This window comes from Manis javanica, chromosome 12 (genome assembly GCF_040802235.1).
Source record: "Manis javanica isolate MJ-LG chromosome 12, MJ_LKY, whole genome shotgun sequence".
In the NCBI taxonomy this organism is placed as follows: domain Eukaryota; kingdom Metazoa; phylum Chordata; class Mammalia; order Pholidota; family Manidae; genus Manis; species Manis javanica.
Genome location: NC_133167.1, coordinates 51,639,683 through 51,662,462, shown reverse-complemented (window position 1 = coordinate 51,662,462; position 22,780 = coordinate 51,639,683). Strand labels below are relative to the sequence as shown.

General features: G+C 32.4%; 1 protein-coding gene and 1 pseudogene across 1 annotated transcript in view; one reads left to right on the top strand and one right to left on the bottom strand.

Annotated features, from left to right (window-relative positions):
• DNAJC10 (DnaJ heat shock protein family (Hsp40) member C10) overlaps positions 1-22,780 on the top strand; it is a 47,430-nt gene that overhangs the window by 3,240 nt on the left and 21,410 nt on the right. Inside the window, exons 3-13 of the mRNA XM_073218586.1 lie at positions 105-270; positions 1,805-1,855; positions 8,887-8,969; positions 9,212-9,343; positions 9,856-9,949; positions 11,061-11,138; positions 12,831-12,874; positions 13,545-13,682; positions 16,579-16,668; positions 17,786-17,899; positions 19,818-19,932. Of these exons, the coding sequence (XP_073074687.1) occupies positions 105-270; positions 1,805-1,855; positions 8,887-8,969; positions 9,212-9,343; positions 9,856-9,949; positions 11,061-11,138; positions 12,831-12,874; positions 13,545-13,682; positions 16,579-16,668; positions 17,786-17,899; positions 19,818-19,932 (1,105 nt within the window). The remainder of the gene's footprint in view (positions 1-104; positions 271-1,804; positions 1,856-8,886; positions 8,970-9,211; positions 9,344-9,855; positions 9,950-11,060; positions 11,139-12,830; positions 12,875-13,544; positions 13,683-16,578; positions 16,669-17,785; positions 17,900-19,817; positions 19,933-22,780) is intronic.
• LOC118968699 (cilia-and flagella-associated protein 96-like) lies at positions 1,863-8,773 on the bottom strand (annotated as a pseudogene).

Here is a 22,780-nt window from a genome sequence, read left to right as displayed (position 1 = left end):
GTTCTCCCAGAAATCTCAGGATTAAATTAAATCTGCATATATAGATTTTGAAAGTATTTGATTGTGTATCTGAAACATCTGTTCTATCTAATATTTTTTAATAGAATAACCCAAATGCACATAGTGACTTTTTAAAAATAAATAGAGCATATGAAGTACTCAAAGATGAAGATCTGCGGAAAAAGTATGATAAATATGGAGAAAAGGGACTTGCAGATAATCAAGAAGGAGGCCAGTATGAAAGTTGGAATTATTATCGTTATGATTTTGGTAAGGTGATATATTTATTCATTATGAAATTCTTGCTTTTTAAGTAAATTTAGAAAATCAATTTTGTTTCGCCACTTGGCTTATGTAGTCAATATGTGTCACCTTGACTCTTTTTTAATGTACAGGAAAAGAATTCAAAATGATAGTCAGATGGCATGTAGATAGTATCTACACAGATATGAAGGTTATTTTCATCTTTATCTTGTTACATACTTTAAAATGAAGATTGCTATTTAATTATAAAACATTTGCATTAGAAGTTAAATATTGAAGCCTTTCAGTATTTTTAGAGCAACCTGTTTTGATGGTCACTTCAGTAGAAGTGTCATCCTTCTCGTATGTATGAGAACCCTTATTAAAAATGGCTTAAAGTGTTGACAGGAATAGAAGTAAGGCAAGAGTAGAGTGAGGAAACAAGGTAAAGAAAGCAAGGGAAAGGCAAAGTGAACACAGATACCAAGGCAAAAGGAGGTGTTGAGTTACCTAATACTTCTCATTAATTAGCCTCAAATTCTAAGAACTAAGGTATGCTTTTATATTAAACTACATAAAATATTTTAAATTGATATCTGGAGTATTTGTCAAGACTGACTTTCTAAGATAGTTTTTTAAGTATGTTCACTGCAGCTTGATAATCTTGTCAGCTGTCAGCAATCTATATGAATATCACAGACTAAATCTGGTCTGCCACATATTTTTGTAAATAAAGTTTTATTTAGAATAAAGTTATACTCATTTATTTGCATATTATCTATAGTTCCTTTCATACTTCAGGGGCAGAGTTGAGTAGTTGTGACAGAAACCATGTATGTTTCTGGCTGAATTATATACTAACTGGCCTCTACAGAAAAAGTTTGCTGACCCCTGGCCCCTGGTATATATCCATCACTAACATTATTTGGATATTTTATATAATAATGAGGAATTTTCTCACATTGTTTTTAATTATTATAATATATAAAATTTATATTTATTAAATAAGTTTGTCTCTACTTCTGCAAATAGTCAAATCATAAGACTTTAAGCAGTAAAAATATTTAAAGTGATACCACTTATAGAAAAACATAATCTGAAAAGGAAGTGAAGTCTGCAGTCTAGTTAACCATTATGTATTGGTGCCAATTTCTTAGTTTTGATATTGTACTCAAATTACATGTTAGTATTAGGGGAAGCTGGGTGAAAGGTATATGGAAGTCTGTTCTATTTTTACAAGTACTTACGAGTTATAAGTTCATAATAAAAAGTTTAAAAACACAATAATGGAAATTTACTGTGGAGATGAAAATTGCATGAATACTAGGAACTACACACAGACACCTATGACAGTCCACATCAGGGAATTAATCTTTAAATCTTTAGCTTTATCACCAATAGTATTATTTACTCCTAGCTTATCTCTTAGTTTGTTGTGTGTTTTTCAACTTTGAGACTTAATACAATAATCTGATTTTTGCTGATTAAAACAAATAATCTATTTTTATGTGGCTTTTTATGATGTTTTATTTTTATAACTTCTTTGTACTTTTAAAATTAGGTATTTATGATGATGATCCTGAAATCATAACATTGGATAGAAGAGAATTTGGTAAGTTTGTGGGCCTATTAATTTTTTAAAACTAGTTCAAAACCAATTTTTTATCTAAAACTCTTAAGGACAAACAAATGTATTTGGAATTTAGAAATTTGGGAGATTCTGCAGAGAAATGCATAAATATGAATACTAAATTAAAGAAGTAAGAATAATACATAGCCCCATATCAGTTCAGATGCCAGGTGAGCTTGCTGCAAACTTTCAAAAAATCTTACAGTTTCATAGCTTTTGGATTTCAGTGTTTTGGGTAAGTATGTGGTTATTTTGGAACTAGATTTAATTTGATCTATGATTTGTGTGAAAATGGTTATAAAAGTACAGTTCTGCATTTTCCATTGCATTTTAGAAAATATTAAATATTGTATTAGATTCTTACACTTTCAGACTTCATACAGGTATACTAAAAATAGATTTATTCTTCTTTTCTACTACAGACCAACACGTTTTACCTCACATCAAATTTCAATTTTATCTTGCTCTATTATAATCTCATTCAATTTAGAAAACTAAAATAGCATCCTAGCTGCAAAAATATATATTATATACCGTTTCTCATATATTATTATAAAAAATGTATTAAAGTCAGTTGGTTTTGAACAGTTCCTTCCAGCCAAAAATTGTAATTTATTCTTAACTTCCTATATCCTGTTAGTGAGCCCAGTCCTAAAAGGAGCTACTCAGTACATTACTTTATTATGCTCTTTCACATGAGCTCTTGAATAGAAAACATATGTTCCCTACAAAAGAAATGAAAGAAAATTTGATTCTTTTGGATTTGGAGAATTTTATTCTTTTGGAACTGATACCCATGTCTCTAGCTTAACTACTGCATATAGACATATGGACCTAAAGCTTTCCTTGTGTGACTATTACTGCCTCTCATCTCCTAGTCTGTCAGTAAGTGCTTTATGGACCAATGGGGCAGAAAACTTTGGAATTAGAGTTAGAATTGGAGGAACTGAGCAAAACCTGCAAGATGACTAATCCATGAGTGCACCCAGCATGAGAAACTTTCCTGGTGGTTAAGTTGCACAACGGTTCATATTTTTTCAGATGTGTCACTGGAGAAAAGATTAATAATTGCCGATTATTCATATAGAACCCTATGTAGGAGTTAAAAATAAATTATAGCACAAAACCTTAGGGATAATTTTTCATAAATAATTATGATAGGTTCAATGCATAGTTGCCACCATTCCATCTGATCTCTAGTACTATCTGTATTACTAGGCTAAGACAAGCTGATCCTGATGTTTTAGTTGAAGAAGATGAGGGAAAATGGCAAGCGTGGATAGTAGTATCAATCTGTACTTGTCTAACTAAATATCACATTAGCCTACAGGGTTATGGATCTCTTTCTATTATCAGTTGTTTCTATTGGTTTAGGATACTTAGTCTTGTCTTTGTATAACTACATAAATAATTATATAGAGATAACTAAAGTTATGTATGTTCTCTTCCTCCAGAGAGGAGTTGTGTTTTCTTTTGGCTAGGGTCACTAACAGCTTTATTCAAGCAAGAGACTGAAATGACTCAAAAGCTAAGCTTTGGACTTTGAGAAGACTGGTTAATTTCCAGTTCATCTTTATTTACAGGATATTTTCTTAGATGTGCCCATTTTGTTTCTCAAGCCTCTTGAATCTATTGAAAGTTCTGAGTTTCTTGTCTATCAATTACCTCCTCTTAGAGGCAGTAAACATTGGCTCTCTGATTTCCTCCTCCTCCCATGCCTTTGTCCTCTATTATTCATTATGTTGGTGATTCTGTGATTGATAATCATAGCTTTGATAATACAGTATTAAAATACAGTATTAATGACATTTTAACCCTTTTCTCATTCAGCAACAGTGGGAACTGGGCAAATATGTTAGAAGTCCCCTATGAAAACAAAGTACTAAGCGACATTTTTTCACTATGAACAAGGTTTTATGTCAAATCACTTCAAATTTGTTGTATGTCATATTTCTATTTAAGACTTAGGAACAACAGAAGTCTTAATGATTTGTCCAGTTTTTGCAGTTGTAATGGGAGAGTCCATCTAAGTTATGTAGTTCATTTTTCTTTTTTACTAACAAATACTATTTATTAAATAAAAGTACTAAAATAAGGAAGAGAATTAGAATTTCAGGCTTAAATTTCTTTTAAATGCTTGAGTTAGCTGTCTGTTCCACAATATCTTATGTTTTTTCAAATAATTAGCACTTGATAATGAATTATTGGTAGTTGGGATCTAGAAAGCTACTTGTCTTCCAGATGCCAATAGGACTACTGAAGCAGTCTTGTAGTTCTTCATATTTAGTGTCCTTTCAACATTCAAAGTCATTATACTTTTAGTTGGTCTGCTTTTTTGTCCATTTGATGGATGGAAAATCTTAACACTTTTGCTGGAAACCTGCTTTGCCAATTTAACCATCTAAGGGTCAGCAGAGTGTGAAGGGTAAGGTTCAAATATTCCTGCTTTCATTCCACCAGCCTTTTTACCAGGAAAGGAGGGCTTGAAAGAGAGTGTAAGTAATTCTTCATTCTCTTCTTTTCTAACTTGGTGGTAAGAGGCTTCTCAGACAAGTAAGGATTGGCATCAAAATATTCCCGTGGGTAAAGATTTAACTTGAAAGGTGTCCCTTTAAGTAAACAAATGTGTTCTTCATTCTCTTCCTTATAATTTAATTTTGGTACATCATAGAAATCAGGAGAGTGTGAAAATTATTTACCAGTGGTAATATTTGCATAGCCATATCCGGTTCCTTTCTTTCCTGGGTTTGTGTATAAATTCTTTCCAGATGCCTCATATTTTTCTCTGGGTTTGGACTGTACACTGAAGAATGGGACTGGACCATCTACTGTTCCATAGTAGCTTCCTAATCCACATGGCTTTTCATCTCCACCACTAGGGAAGAAAGCTTTGCCTAGATTTTTTTTGAGCTTCTTCAATCATATGCCATCTTCTCACTTGATTCAGATTTACATAGCTTCACCTTCAGAAATCCTTACAAAATGGGGATTGAAATAACCTGCCTAGAGATTTGACATTTCTTGGGATCCTCCAGGTAGTATCTATCTATTTTTGCTTGCAGCCTCATTAAAGGGGCCTTTAAAAATTAAGTTAGGAGTATCAAAATTTTGAGCTCAGTAGTAATGAAAGAACTGAAAAATAAAAAGTTTCAAAATGTGGTTTGGGCCAGGGTTTTGAGCTCTGAAACACTTTTCAAAAGGTTCTCTGAAAACTCTGTGTTAAAAACTATAATGACAATAAAATGTAAGAGGTTTGTATTAAAACATTTGCATAATTATATTAAGGTCCTGGTTACAGACTTTGAATTTTAGAGCTGGAAGAGTCCTTAAAGGTCATCTCATCTAGTCTTTCCCCATCTGTATATTAGAAATGCTGTGAGATGTTACTAAGTACATCTCTGTGTTTGTATGTGTATGTGTACATAGTTCACTTTTATTAGGAGTGAACTTCAGACTTTTCAGCTCTATAATACAGAAGAGAAAATGGGACTAACAAATTCCGCTTTGAAAGTTTCAAAATTATCATCATTTACCATTAAACATGTGCATAGTATCTTTTTACATGCCACAGGAAAGTATTATGTTAGTCATTATAAACACGCTCTAGATAGTGTCTGCAAAAGCAGAGAACATCTCATAATTCTGCTTGTCATTCTGCATATAGTACAGGCATCCTTGTGAAGATAAGCTCAAGAAGTTAAAGAGGAGCTCAAAGCACATCTGCCTTTTTGTTTGTTTGATTTATAAATCTCTACCACCTAACAAAAGTAAAATCTAGGATTTTGTTCATTTAGAGTTTATCAGGAATATCTACTTTGGGGATTAGTTAAGTATTCTTTTTGAGGACTTGGATCATTATGAACCAGATATACTTCAGTTAACACAGCGATAAGGGCATCTAGCAGAACTTCCCATTCAGTGTTGAAAAACAGTGGCTATCACAGGCCATCAAAAGTGAATTTCCTGGATATTCTGGGCCATATTTGCTGGACCATGTGCAATAATAGGCTCCTTATGGTTGGGGTAATCTCAGTAATGTGTATACTGAATTGCTTCCCATTGGTTTAGATTATTTTTGGTGCCATTTTTCTTAGTCAAAGAATGATGAAATTTTACCATTAGAAATGATCACACCAACTACATTTAAGTAACATCCTGAATTTTCTAGTTTTTTCCCATGAATCTCCCATCAGTGAATGAATTATTTCCCAATAAACACAGTGAAGTAATCAATCAATAAGCCTTCTCTCCACAGGCTTCATTCTAAAAGGAAAAGTTGTGTCAAAAATTTTTTTAATGTAAATTGTCAAAAATAATGCAATTTCATTGGAGCTATTGATTTCACAAGTGTTATGTCAAAGTGTTGTGCTGCCTCTGTGTGAGGCATGCCTAAGTTCAGTTAATAGGTATTTGTGGTATAACAAAGTTCTGTCAAGTAATATGTGGTCACATTATAAGAATGTTTTGTAGGTAAATGGAAGAGAATAATAAAACATCACTACAATTTGTGAACATCACTTCCTATTACAGGCAATTAATATTCATCATGTTGAATCCTTACAACAATCCTCAGTGTTGGTATTACTAGTTTTTTTCACAAATTACAAACTGCATTTCAGGAGAAAAGGCTGTTAAATTACTTACCTACATTCAGTTAATAGGTATCTGTGGTATATTTCATTATGTTCAGCTATCTCCAGTGTTTTCTCCTTGAGGTGCTTCTATGTGACAGAGAGTTATATATTCCACCTTGTAGAACTCAGGTATGACCACATGACTTGCTTGGGCCAGTGAAATGTGGAAAGAAGTACTGTATGGCACTTCCAAGCAGAAGCTTTAACAGCCAGCATGTGTTTCTGTCATGAGAGAACTAGGAAAGTTCAAAATAGAGCCTGTTCCACCATCCGGGACTCAGTGGTGAAATGATGTGGAACAGGGTTGCAGCCAACTCAGTATGGAAGTGTAATGTGTGCTAGAAATAAACCTTCATTGCCAGCCACTGATAATAGGGATCATTTGCTACCATAGCATAGTCTTACCTGCCTGACACAGTACCAAAGGCAGGACATGGACTGAACCTCAAGTTCCATGCTTGTGCTGCTCTTTTTTTCTTAAAGGAAGTAAAGCTCTTAGCACTAAAGTTATTCATCAGTGTGTGCTTCACCCTTCTCTAGCCTATACTTGTACATTTAGATTTCTTCTAACCACTTAGTAATATATTTTTCACTCTTATATCACTGTTATTTCTTGTCTTTGTAACCTCCACTTATTTTTTCATTTTTCTAGGCCAACTGAAGCTGTTAGCTATAGTATAGGCTAAAGGACATTAATGTAGTTAGGTAATTCAGAAACTGAAAATTGCATTTTGAAATATGCTCATTCTGTTCTGAGTCACTGGGTTATGCAAAAACATCCCATTGAGCTTTGATAATACAGTACTAAAATACAGTATTAAAGACATTTTAGCCCTAGTCATTCAGCAACAGTGGGAACTGGGCAAATACGTTAGAAGTCCTCTATGAAAACAAAATACTAAGAGACATTTTTTCACTGAACAAGGTTTTTTGTAAAATGCCATTCAAATTTGTTGTACATCATATTTCTATTTAAAACTTACTAACTATATAAGTTCTTATTTTCTAATTAGAACTTCCTTTTAATATGTAAATGTCCACCACATTATTTGTTTACAGCTAATGAAATAATCCACTTCTATTAAAAGTTTGCACTGAGCTTATTAAGATTTTACTAAATTATTACCAATTGGTGGTTTAAGTCAACATGCCACCTAGACAGAGTGGTCTGTTTGTCAGACTTTCTAAACATTGCCAAAGAACAGGTGATAAAATCCAAATCCTACACTTTGCCTCAAATGTATGAATAAACTTTTTCCACAGATCCATGTGTCTTATAATTGAAAGAAAGTGAACATTTTGTCCTGTGCATGTTTCTAATCTGAATCAGTTATACATATTTAGAATAGTATGTATATTCTGATGTCATGCTATAATTTACTTAAAATAATGTATGAAAATTCTATTTAAAAATTACAAATAACTGATTATGATATGGAATTACATGGAATCACTTTAACCAAAAACAAATTGTCTTTACCTTTTTATGTTGAATGCATCCTTAACAATATTAAAATTTTTAAATGAACACATTTGGTTTCCTTATATCAGGTCATCTTACCTGATATAATGTATACTGTTTGGCTAGACAAGTGGTGTTGAGTCCATTATTTTAGCAAATGTGTTCATGTATTCAGTTGATCAAATAACACACTCTTCCAAGGTGCATGTCTTATTTAAGTTCAAAGATTACATTTAATCCTCATAGTCCTTACTATATTGTATAGGTCTCTTATTTCATTCTTTTATAATTTGAAGTAGCTGTCAGACTTGACTGACCATGTATTTAACCCATGCTACTGATAAAAAAATCTCCATCTCTCTTGCTTTTTCTCCTTCATATCTTTCAGCCACACAGACTCTTACATGAAGTTTGGCTGTTTCTTCTTTGTGCCGCCTCTTTTCACAGCTTCTTGGTGACATGTATCTTGCAGTTCAAGGCTGCTCCTTATTCAAGTATGGGCTTAGAAGACTCTTGTTTTTTTTAAGGTACAGTTAGTTTGAGAGTTGAAATAATAAGTTTTCTTATAGAAAAAACTATACAGAAAAGGACAAAGGGAGTGGAAATTAAATGTAGAATTCAATGTAGTAACCATTATAATAGGGGTAAAGTTAGGGATGCAAGAAAAATACCAAATAACTCAGATGAGGAAAAGATGAAGGGTTAGAAAATACTTCTTGAATGAGGTTGAACCCAATCTGTCATGAAAATGAAGAGGAAGCCTTCAAAGATGACTGTATTTTTGGGAAACTGGCAATACTTCATCATGAACTATTTTTTCTATTCTTATTTCAGCAACAAAGAAACTTCAAAATTTACCTAAAATGTGTACATTTAGTTAAATAATTCTAACTTGTTTTGATTTTATGTACTTTTAGATGCTGCTGTGAATTCTGGAGAGCTGTGGTTTGTGAACTTTTATTCCCCTAGATGTTCACACTGCCATGATCTAGCTCCCACAGTATGTATTTTGTACATCCTAATTATTAAAGTTTTACTATTTCTAATGGACCTGTTATTTGAGTGTGTTTCTTTTTTTAATAGGATTTTTAAATTAATAGAAATGGTAACTATCAAATACTTTCAGATATGTATGGTTTTATTTGATAAAAGTATTTTCATTTAGGAATATATAAAGAGTGCTCAAGAGAAGAAAATTTCTCTTACCAGAGAAATACTTAATATGTTCTTTTTCTCTCATAGTGGAGAGACTTTGCTAAAGAGGTGGATGGCTTACTTCGAATTGGTGCTGTTAATTGTGGCGATGATAGGATGCTTTGCCGAATGAAAGGAGTCAACAGTTATCCCAGCCTCTTCATTTTTAGGTCTGGAATGGTAAGGGGTAAAGTTAGTATTTTTAATACTTGGAACTTTATAACAAGGGAAATAACTTTGAGAAAACATAATATGTTAATCTGTAGAATGTTTGGATTTTTAAGTCCTATTTTAGGTGCCACCTAACTGGGCTGTAGTCATAATAAACAGTTTAGATTATATTCTGAATATACTTTTAGATGCCATTACTCTGACTTTGCTGTATTTCAGAATTAAATGTTTGCCATCAGTTTCTGTCTTAAAGAATATAATTTAATCATTATACATATTGTATTTTGTAGGTTATAAAATACAGGTATTTTCTCAATGTGAAGTGTTTTTTTGGGTTTATTTTAGTGATAAACCTGAAACTAAAACTATTCTAAATAGTATTATTAGGACATCTCCTATGCAATCTGTACAGAGATCTTGCTGTATTTTTCAAAATAATGTAGAATCAAAAGTATTTTGTATTAATTTTAGTGAATTTTAAAAAGAAAAGTAAATGATGTTTCTCTTTATTAAAAAAATAGGCTGCAGTAAAATATCATGGTGATAGATCAAAGGAAAGTTTAGTGAGTTTCGCCATGCAACACGTTAGAAGCACAGTTACAGAATTATGGACAGGTAATTTTATTTTCTCAATTTGCTTGGTGTTCGCAGATACTTTGAAATTGGTATTTTAAATTTTTCAGTGGCAGTGTTACCATTTTGATCATAATATTGAAATTTTAAAATATCTTAGAAGAAGTTGTGTCATTTGTTTGGACTTCTAAATAGCAGGCTCAAAACGAATCATATTTTTGCCGAAACTTTAACAATTAAAATGTGGGAGATGGATATGAGATGGGGGCTAGGTAAAAAGGCAACTTTCACAGTACAGCTAAATGTTTAGTAAACCAAGTTTTATTGCTTTCATAAATATCAGATAGTAAAATTATGCCTATCTGGTTTAATTTTAAAGTTTAAAAAACTTTAAATCTTCAGCTTTTAATTCATCAGGTGACTTAAAGTGAATCATTTGTACTACCCATGAAATGATGGTATTCACACATAATGGCATGTTCATATCATTCATTGAATACAAGTTATGTCTCTGAAGCTATGTTAAGTACTAGGGCTGCAGTAATAAAACATAATTGCTGCCTTCAGGGACTTGATTATTTTAGTGAGAATCAGGGACTTGATTATTTTAGTGAGAAAGACACTAGTAAATCATTAAAATTCAATGTAGTAACGATTATAATAGGGACAAGTTTAGGGACATAAGAAAAATACCAAATAACTCAGATGGGGAAAAGATGAAGGGTTAGAAAATGCTTCTTGAATGAGGTCAAACCCAGTCTAACTTGCAAATGAAGAAGAAGCCTTCAAAGATGACTGTATTTTTGGGAAACTGGCAATACTTCATCATAAATCTAACAAAAAGATGGACATTGAGGTGGAGTGGTATGGGGAAAAATGTGGCTGGCTGAATGGGTAGACAAAGCTCCGATCATAGGGATCTTACTTGCCAATTTGAGTTTCTCAATAAAATAATGAACTTCGATTTCATGTGATGAAAAAAATGGGGAGCCAATCAAGGAATTCGGCATGACTGAAGATTTTTAGGAATTCTTGAATACTACTCAGAATGGATTGGAAAAGAGAGGATGAGACTAGAAGGGAAAAACATCTAGAAAACTGTTTCCATAATCAAGTAATAGGTGATCAGAAATTTGCTTTATTTTCTTTAAAGGAAATTTTGTTAACGCCATACAAACTGCTTTTGCTGCTGGTACTGGCTGGCTGATTACTTTTTGTTCCAAAGGAGGAGGTAATTTTATTTGTTACTTTGTTACAGTGAAGAGACCATGACATTTAATTTTTAGGTGACAGTCTTTGTTTTCCAGTTTATTGAGATATAATTGCCATATGACACTGTGTAACTTTAAGGTGTACAGCATAATGACTTGATAAATAATACGTTGAAAAGTGATTACCTCTGTAATGTTAACTAACAACTCCATCTCCTCACATAATTACCATTTCTTTTTTGTGGTGAGAACATTTAAGATCTACTCTCTTAGCAACTTTCAAGTATATGATATAATATTATTAACTATAATCACCATGCTGTATATCAGATCCCCAAACTTGGTAAGCTTATAACTAGAAGTTTGTACCTTTGACCAGGTGATAGTCTTAAGTATGCTACCGTAATTGACTATATAATACTTCAAACTACCATTTTGAATTGAATTACAATTTTTTATTGAATGAATTTTTTACCTTTTTTCATTTTACACATAAGAGATTATAAAATTACTAATTTCTTGAAGAACTCATTATGGTTTTATGTTTGGTGAACAAGTTTTTCAGCTTAATTATAAGTCATGATAAATTATATCTTCTAATAGCCACAGATGTATTTAGCAGTTTGTCAGATTAGTTGTTGATAGGTAAGACCCTCACAAAATAATAATTTTTTTGAATTAATGGACTTGGCCTCATCCTTAGGCATATCAAAACTGTACATGTGTATACATATGTATACATGCTTCATAAAATTATGTATTTGAAGATGACAGCTTTGCAGTTCTGGGAACCTTTCCTGCGGTAAATTAAACTGAAATTTTAATATCTTACATTCCAAATCACAAACTATAAACTCTATTCAAACAATGAGATTGGTTAAAAATTGGCCCCAGTATTACAGAATATCCTGATCCATTAGTACATTTTCATATGTTAATCCCCACATGGATCTTTTCCCACACTTCATCTCTCAGCTTTTATGCTGCTGTGTCAAGAAAGGATTGCCTTGCAACTAAATTCAGCTACTCACCCCTTCCTGTATGCCTATCAGGAAGGTATTGCCTTGCAACAAAAATCACCCTGAAACTTTGTCTATCATCTAGGGATTTTGTCTCATTTGGGCCTAATGCCCAAAGGTTTCTGTCCATTCCGCCCATGAAAAGAACTTTTAAAACTTTCTGACATTGTTTTATTTTCACCCCAGGTAGATTGAATTGCCTGTCTTTATATGCTCTGTGATGTTACAGTTGCCTTTCTTCTAAATTTATCTTGTTTTATTCTAGCATTCATATTTAACAGAACTTTCACGAAAATAATGAAGAAGTTGTTTTAAGATTGCATTGTATTTAAAAGATTCTTTCCATGTCTTTATCAGATAGATGCATTATATTATATTTCTCCCAGATCATGAGATCTCTTGAATATAGAGGATTGTTGATAGGAGCAGAGATTGGAGAATAAGACCCTAAAGAGATGCTTGAGAGAAATAAAGGGAGGGAATGAAAAAAGGAGTGAGAGAGAATGCTTGCATGCACGCGTGCATTGTAGAATGAGGCTTTGTTTTCAGTATCTACCTAGTAAATAAAAGTTTCAATATTTACCAGTAGAGCCCAGTTAATTGCCTCAGCATCAACATAGATTGGAGGAAAGGCAAAGGAAAGTATAGATATAATAAAACTAAAATTACCTTGTAAGTTTCTTTTCCCCTTAGACTGTTTGACATCACAGACACGTCTAAGGCTTAGTGGCATGTTGGTAAGTATCAGTGATTTTTTAGAACTGTATCACCATGTTAAGAAGCACTTTAAAAATTATTTCAAGTATTTCTTTAGTAGTTTCTCAAATACTAACTCACTTATTTGTAATCTATGTTGATTTCTGATAAATGTGTTAATAGCTATAAAAGTTTATAATTAGATCTCTAATTTTGACATATGGTACTTTCATTGTCATTCACTTCTAAGTATCCTGTAATTTAGTCAGGAATTCTTCTTTAGCTGAAGAGTTATACATTATGTGTGTGTCATTTCCAAACTTTAGTTTTTGTTGTTTTTCTTTGCTGTTATTTTATTGCTTATTTAGCTGTCATCATATTATGGTTGGGGAATATAGTCTGTGTTTTTGATAATTTAACACTATTGAAGCTCCCTTTGTCCTGGGAGTTTTTCAGTTATGAAATTGTGAAAGTTATATGTGTCCTCAAAAAAATGTTTTCCGTGTATGTTAGGCATAATTTTTCCATTATTAGACCAACTTTATTAATCATATTACTCAAATCTGCATCATTTATTTTTTTAGTGCTCTTTTAAGAAAAGTTTTAGTTAATTTCCAATAGAAAAGTTTAAGTTTTCTCAGTGAAGCTAATCCCTTTAATTTTTTTCTTCCACTTACCACACAACCTATTTTTTGTTCCTTTCCATTTTAGGATGGTCTTGTTAATGTGGGATGGATGGACTGTGCCACCCAGGACAACCTTTGTAAAAGTTTGGATATTACAACAAGTACTACTGCCTATTTTCCTCCTGGAGCCACTTTAAATAACAAAGAGAAAAGCAGTATTTTGGTATGAATCACTTTAATTTCCTTGCATATAATTGGGCACACATTCAAACATGATACTTCATTTTGTAAACAATGAGCAAGGAAATGAATCTATGTCATCTGATTATGGAATACTTTATTATTTAAAACAAATAATTTTGGGAATTCTATATAATACATACTTCAGTCGGTGAAGGCTGCGAGGATTATTTTTATACAAGCCATTACACTTTTAAATTCCAAAGGTATGGGATACATTCTTAGATTATATAAATTTTTCATTGTTTTCCATTTATTTGTGTATTTTCTAGTATTAAAATATAGATTATTGGTAGGTTTGACTGGAACCCAGTATCTGTTTTTTTAAAGCACCCTGTCAGATTCTGGTATGAACTCAGTTTAGAGAGCTACTGGTATAGTTCACCTCCCTAATTTTTATGACTGAGGAGACTGCGGTTCAGGCTAGTTGTCAAGGAGTTGAGAGAGAATGAGATATTGGATGGGCTCCTAGGAAACCTCAAAAGAAACTTTAGTTTTTGTTTGTATATTTTAGTTCTTTTTCTGATGGAATAAACATACTCATTACAGAAATTAATGTATAGTATAGAAATGTGTAATGAAAGATGCAAAATTCACTAAAACCAAATCACCCATAAACAAGCACCATCAAATCGTCGTAAACGCACTATGTACGTATCTGCAATTACGACTTCATGGTGACAGCTCTCGAGGCCCAGACTACTACCTACCTCTACTCCAGACACGTACATCTTACTGCCTATACAACATCTCCCCAAGGGCATTACTTGATCTCTCAAACTTAGATGTCTGTAACTATACTCCTAATACACTCCCACAAATCTGCTCCACTCACAGTTTTCCCCATCTCGGTTGATAAAAACGCCATTCTTTATCATTCAGGCCCAAGTACCTTGGAGTCCTTCTGGACTCCTTTTTCTCATACCTTATAACTGGTTCTTCAGGAAAATATGTGGCTTTGTCTTTTAAATCTTTCCATAATCCACCCCCAGTACTACCAGAACACTTGATCACATTATAATACATACAGTGTTACTTTTTTATTTGTATTGTTTTTCTCATGCAGTACTTTTCTAAGTTTGGATTTTTCACTGATATATTTCAAATCTCTAGAAAAGCATTGGCCACATAAGTAGATACTATATATATAGTGCCTTTATATATTATGTATACTATGCACCAGGTAACTAAATCAACAATCCCTGAATAGTTGTCAGTCCATTGAGTCAATAGGACATACTTAATCAGTCCTTTCTTGATACTTAAGTTGTTTCTACTTCTTCATGATTATAAGCAATGTTTTAATGGCAGTCTTTTTATCTTTATATACTCCTTCAGTTATCTATTTAGAATGAGGTAGCTGCCACAATTTTAAATTCAATTCAGATTGTCCCACAGAAAATTTGGTTTACTCTGTGCCATCCATTCACAAGGATTGCCTATACTCTGGCCAACACTTAATATAAGCTCCTGCCTTCAGTACTATAATCATATATTAATGAGATCTTTCAGCTTTTTGATATAATACTGTAAGCTCAGATGTAATCTTAGGAAACATAAATGAATGATACTGGAAATGTAATAACAGAGTAATGAATTAAGCAGTTCTTCTCCTTTCTGAATTCAAGATTTAAAAAATATAAAATCTTATGCCAGCTAAATATTTTTGAAAGGTGAAATTCAGAAGTTGGACAATATCCTTTATAGGTGTAACTACCAAGTTTACTATAAGCAGCTAAAGGAATATTTTTAGTAAAATTTTCAGCATGAAAGTGAATGAGTTGGAGTACTGAGACATGAAACATTTCTGTTTTGGCCTTTTAAGCCCTTTGATAACAGAAAATATTTCATGTAGCTTTTAGATATTTATGTTATAAATATAATTTTTTTTAAACAGACACAAGTTTTAAGAAACTTAGTAAAAACTGAGTTTTCTATTCATATGTTATATCTGCTGTTTTTATCCATATGGTTATTCTTATGCTAAGCACCTTAGTAATCCTACAAATTTTTAATGGAGCTTTAGATCTTTCAAATAATAATTTAATTGCCAAACATTGATGGTTCATAATTAAAGATAAATATTAAACCACTTTATCAACCCCCATACACATTTTCTTGATGTAACCATTTCTGCATTCTTTGTAGTATTGATCAACAGAAAGAATGCTGTGAGAAAAATATGCTGAGGATAAACTATAGGGAAGTACAGGAAATTTGTTAGAGGGGAGGTGTGCCTTTTTCACTTATTTGTGTTTTAAATAGGAGACCTAGATCTAAAACATATTTAAGATCTTTATTAGTAAATTTTACTCTGCAAAACTTCTAGGTGGTTAGGTTTTAGGACTTCATTTCTGAAAACCACTATAGTAAACAGTAAGATCCATTCCAGTGTTCCAGTTTTAAGTTCTTAATTTCTTTAAATTACTTGGAGTGTGAAGTGTCTTAGATCATCAAAAACAGTTCTTAAAGAACTTCTAAAGCATTAGCATTCTGTAAAACATGATTAGCATTAAATTAAACTGAACGTAATAGTTTTTTCCTAGTAATTCAGAGATCACTCCAGGCTATTATGATTATTATCATAGGATGCATAGCATAGTTAATAGAAAATTCCAACAAAACCTACTGATAGAATTTGTTTTACATCACTGTTTTAAGAAACAGTTCAGTTAAATGGTCTTTAAATGATTGCCAAAATACGGTTGGTTGGTTTTTTTTTTGGAGAAAGAAAACATTTAGAATAAATAGCTTTAAAACTATTTTTAACTTCTGTGATTTTTTTTCTTAAAAGTTCTTCTATGGAAACTGAAAGAAAACAAAGACTATAATAAGTGGATATTGATTAAACAAATTACAATGTAATTCTCTTATTCTAGTTTCTTAATTCATTGGATGCTAAAGAAATATATTTGGAAATAATGCATAATCTTCCAGATTTTGAACTACTTTCAGCAAACACACTAGAGGTAATATTTTTCTCAATAATGATAAATAGTAATTAATGTTGGAAACATTACAAGTCTTAACATTTTAAAATCAGCATTTGTTTTATCCGTCGTTAGAAAGTTTCAAAGGACTAGGTATATAGTTGACCTTTAAACAATATGGGGACTAGGGGCACTAGCGCCCCTGCCCATGTAGTCAAAAATCCACATGTAACTTTTGACTCCCCAAAATCTTTACTACTGATACTCTACTATCAACTGGAGCCTTACCAATAACATGAACCACAAACAGTCAATTAACACGTTTTATATGTTATATGTATTAATATAATATATTCTTACAATAAAGTGAGCTAGAGAAAAAATATTTTTTCAAATTGTCACATAGCTCCCCAAAATTTTTTTCAATATGTTTACTGGGGAAAAAAATCCCACTGCAGTTAAGTGGAGCCCTGCAGTTCAAACTCATGCTGTTCAAGGGTCAACTGAGTAGTCAGTGAATTATAGGTTACACTATCAATTGCTGGGGTTGTAACTTCAGGGTAGATCTGTAGTTACAGAAAACCTAACCAGTTCTGAATGTGCGCTTCAGGAGGAATGTCAGAAAAGGCAAGATTTTGATCACAAAGCAATTTTGGATCTCATTTGGAACTTATGCTCTTACTTACAGAACTGCTTATATTGTTTACTGAGAATTAAGAAGCTCTTCTTAATTCTTTAGAAACTACTTGATTCTTTAGAAATATTCAGTTTGTAATAGAATCAATTATTTTTTTATACTTACTGATCACAGAGCTTTGTAAGTCTATATCCTTACCAAATGTTTTTGTTAAACCTGAAAAAAGCTGGCTTCTCTACCCTGCATTTTTTTAGCTATATTTTGTTTAACACAATATTTTTATCTTGGCACGATTGTCTGCTTTAAGCTTTTATAATTTAATGATTCTTATCCTTCTAGGATATAATATAATTGATTTACTTAGCATTATTCAAGTAAACTACAAAGTAAGTATGAGTTTAGACGATGTTTTGAAGTAATGGGTACAATAGCTAAAATTAACTTTAAGCCAAAGAAACAAACGTTAGAACCCTTAAACTTTCCCAACTCTGACATTTCTTTTTTTTAATCACCTTTAAGGACCGTTTGGCTCATCACCGATGGCTCTTATTTTTTCATTTTGGCAAAAATGAAAATTCAAATGATCCTGAGTTGAAAAAACTGAAGACTCTTCTTAAAAATGAACATATTCAAGTAAGAAAAATATTCTCCCTAGCCTTCTACAAGTTTGCATTCTTATTTACTTAACACATAAATTATATTTTAAAAACATAAAAATGTTTATTTGAAATTCTAGGCTAAGAAAACCATAAGTGCTTTTGTTTTCTGTTGTTTTATTTTATAAATAGATGTGGTTTTTAAAGTGGCTAACTTCCATTTAGTTGGCATGTGATAAATTTGTATCATAATTTTTCTGGAATATATATGATAGAGGATCTTTCCTTTTTTTAAAATTCTTATTTCTTTAATCATGCTCTTTGTGTAAAATAGAAGATAGAAATAAGCACAAAGATGAATTATAAACTAAAAATTACCATATATTCTCACCACTGTTAATTTTCACTTAGTAAATTCTACTAAGAATTTTCTGTGTAACCTTCAAACTTTTTGTGAGTGTATGTATGTGGCACATACCTATTGTAATGGCCATTGTAATAAACACACACACGTAATTTCATATGAATACTTTTTAATCAAAATGGTTTCATGATACAGTAGTCCTCTTTACCCATGGGGGGATCCATTCCAAGACCCCCAGTGGATACCTGAAACAGTAGATAGAACCAAACCCTATATGTACTGCTTTTCCTATGCATACATACCTATGATAAACTTTATAAGCTAGGCACAGAGATGAACAACAATAACTAATAATGAAATAGAGCAATTATAATGTGCTGTAATAAAAGTTACATGAATGTGCTGTCACTCAAAATATCTTATTGTACTGTACTCCCTCTTCTTCTTGTGATATGACAGACTGCCAACATGATGAGGGGGAGTGACACATGCATTGTGACATAGCATATGTTTTATTGACTTTTCTTACAGTACTTTAAGAGGATATCTGCTTATCTGGACAGTGATTGACCACAAGTAAATGAAACCTCAGAAAGCATAACCAGAGATAAGGAAGGGACTACTGTATTCTCCTACAGAATTTTCCATGCAACAATATCATTAACTTTTTCATGCTAATATATATATTATATATATATGTATGTATGATCATCCCTAATGATGTATTTCACTATATAGTTAACCAAATTGTTTTATAAATCATCTCTTACAACTTTATGCTGTTACCATTATTTGTTAAGTCAAAGGCAAAAATGCAGTATGAGGAATTTTCTTGAGCCAAGGTTGTATATTAAAATATCCTCATTATCAAAGTCCTCCCAAAAGTTTAAATCAGTTTCTATTCTTACAAATAGCATGTGAGTAACCATTTCCCTACACCTATGTCAGCCATGGCATTATCATTCTTTACAACTATGACTATTCCAGTAGGCCAAAAATGACATGTTAATATACTCATTTTATTTGCTTTCTAATGGGGTTGAAAAAGTTTCTTGTGATTACTAATGAGTCATAATTCTATTCTATTTTCTCTGTATGTCTCTGGTCCATTTTCTTTCTCTTGATAGGATGTTATTTTTTATTTCTTACTTCTGCAAATATTTTTTCTGGTTTATCATTTGCCTGTTAGTTTATGCTGTTTTCTTGTACACTGTATGAAAATGTCAGTCTTTTTCTTTATTGTATCTGCCCTGGGGTCTTACTCAAAAAATTACTACCCCCCACACATACCCAAGATTATATGAATGTCCTCTACATTTTTAGAAGTGTACATTTTTTTTTAACGACTTCATATATTCCTGAAAATTTCCTCTCAGGTTTTTTAACTCCAGTGGCTTTTTTTTTAACTAAATTGAAATTCTGTGTTACATGTAAATTAATTATTTTTATCTCTTACTTTCAGTGTCCATTAATTTCTGTTTAAAATTTGTTGTTAAAGATAATTCAGAAATGACATTCCTCTATGACTATTTAAAGATTGAGTGGATAAGATTTTGTTTTCATCAAATTGAACTTTCTCTTCCCACTTAAGGTTGGCAAGTTTGACTGTTCCTCTGCACCAGACATCTGTAGTCATCTCTATGTTTTTCAGCCATGTCTAGCAGTATTTAAAGGACAAGGAACCAAAGAATATGAAATTCATCATGGTAAGAAGAGACAAAATAATAATGTACCTTTTTTTTTAAATAGTAATCTTTTTTTAAATTGTACTTTTGCTTTGTGTGAATATACTATAAATAGCTTTGCTGTCATTTAGTAGTAAATTTGTTTCTTGGGGAGAAAGGTATTTTGAATTATATATAGTTATTTTCTCAACTCACCCTTTTAAAAACTTTTCCTACTCAATATTTTTATCAGTATTTCAGCAAGAACATTAGTATCATGTTAATCAGGTCAGTGCAGAATTTAGGGATCTTGCCTGTTGGCAGCAGTAAGCAACCTTCCATTCCAGTGTGCTAAACATCACATTTCAGCCACTAGGGGCAATTGTCGGACATACTTCTGGATTTTTTCTTTCATTAGACTACCGAACATCTCCATAACTCTTTACCTGTCCTGAATTTATAATTATATTTTTGCATTTGAGCTTCTTTGGGACTTTAGCTCTGTGTTCATGTAAGTACAGTTACAATTTCTAGGATTTGGGATACATTACAGTGCCTATCCTGAAAAAAGTCAAGTATAGCAAAAGAAGCACACAAACTACTAACTTTAGTACAAGTGAATAACATATATTGATATAATGCCTGTTATGTGACAAGCACTGTCTTAGGTGTTAGGAATGCAAAGTTGTAAGACATGGACTCTGCTCTCAGGAAGTTTCAAGTATCATCTAGTAGGGGAGACAGAAGGGAGAGCTATAAGAAAATAGTGGAAAACACTAATGGCCATTATGTATAAATCACAAGATCAAATTAAGAGACTTCTGCATAGGATAGGTCAGGAGGTGATAATTTGAATTGAGCATTGAATGTCCAATTTACCAAAGCAAATACAGAAAAACAAGTGAGGCCCTCTAGGCTGAAGGAACTATGTGAGCAAAGGCTTGGCAAGATAAACCTAACAGTAATTCCTGGTTTTTTTATTTAGTACTTTCTATAAGTTAGGCACTTTTCTAAAGGCTTTGCCTACTTTTGCATTTCCATTTTTATCTTCATAAAAGCCCAGCAAAAGATAAAACAGATTCAGAAAGGGTAATAAACTTGCCCAAACAACCAGTAACCAGTCAAGGTATAAAATGTGTATTCTACTGGTTTGGAATGGAATGTTCTCTATATACTAAGTCCATCTAGTCTAATTGTTGTCTAAGGTCACTGTTTCCTAATTGATTTTCTGTCTAGATGATCTATCCATTGATGTAAGTGGGCTGTTAACAGTTTCCTACTGTTACTGTATTTCTGTCAGTTTTTCCCTTTGCATCTGTTAATGCTTGCTTTATATATTCAGGTTCTCCTGTGTTGGGTGCATAGATACTTATAATTATTTCCTCTTGGTAGATTGACCTTTTATCATTTTATAATGCCTTTCATCTCTAGTTACAGTCTTTGTTTTAAAATCTATTTTGTAGGTATTGCTACCCCAGCTTTCTTTTAGTTTGCATTTGTGTGGATTATCTTTCCCCATCCTTTCTCTTTCAGTCTGTGTGTCTTTAGATCTAAAGTGAGTCTCTTGTAGGCAGCATAGAGATGGGTCTCCTTTTTCCCCCATTCAGCTCCTCTGTGTCTTTTTGATTAGAGTGTTCAGTCCATTTTCATTTAGGTAGGCATGTACTTACTGGCATTTTGTCAGTTGCTTTTTCGTTGTTTTCCTAGTTCTTTTTTGTTCCTTTCCTCCTTCCCTATTCACTTCCCTTGTGATTTAATGACATCTTTTAGTAGTAGTAGCTTTGGGTTCGTCTTTATTTTTTGAGTATTATTGGTTTTTGGGTTGTGGTTACTAAGAGGTTCATATATAAAATCAGCTGTGTACATAGGTTTTTAAGTTGATAGTCGCCGCCTAAGTTCAAACGTATTCTAAAAGCACTACACTTTCACTCCCCTCCAACATTTTATGTTTTTAACAGCACATTTTATATTTTCTGTATCCCTTAACTATTGCAGATATAGTTGATGACTGCTTTTGTCTTTTCACCGTGATACTAGCTTTAGAAGTGACTGATCCTACTACCTTTACTATGTGTTTTCTTTAACCAGTGAGATTTTTTTCTTTCATAATTTTCTAGTGATCGCTTTTTCTTTTCCACTTAAATTCCTTTAATATTTCTTGTAAGATCAGTTTACTGGTGATCAACTGCTTTAACTTTTGTCTATCTAGGGAATTCTTTATCTCCTTCAGTTCTGAATGGTAATCTTGCTAAGCAGAGAGAGTATTCTTGGTTGTAGGAATTTTTTTCCTTTCAGCACTTTGAATATATCATGCTACTCCCTTCTGGCCTGCAATGCGTTCACCTGAAAATCAGCTGATATTCTTATGGGGGTTCTCTTGTATGTAACTGCTTTTCTCTTGCTGCTTTAAGATTCTTTCTTCATCTTTAATATTTTTTACATTTTAATTATAATGTATCTTGGTGTGGACTTCTTTGGGTTTGTCTTGTTTGGGGCTCTCTGTGCTTCCTGGACCTAGATGTCTGTCTCCTTCCCCAGGTTAGGGAAGGTTTTGTCTGTTATTTCTTATCAATAAGTTTTCTTCCCCTTTCTACCTATTTTCTCCTTCTGGGACCCCTATAATTCAAGCATTAGCACAGTGTTCTTCCAGAGGTTCCTTAAACTATGCTGTTTTTGTTTTTTCTTTTTCCTTTTTGCTCGGGTGATTTCCATTACCCTGTCTTCCAGATCACTGATCCCCTCTACTGCACATCTGATCTGTTGTTGATTCCTTCTAGGGTATTTTTCCTTTCAGTTATTGTATTCTTCAGCTCTAATTGGTTCTCTTTTGCATTTTCTCTGTTGAGGTTTTCACTGTGTTCATCCATTCTTCTGAATTCAGTAAGCATCT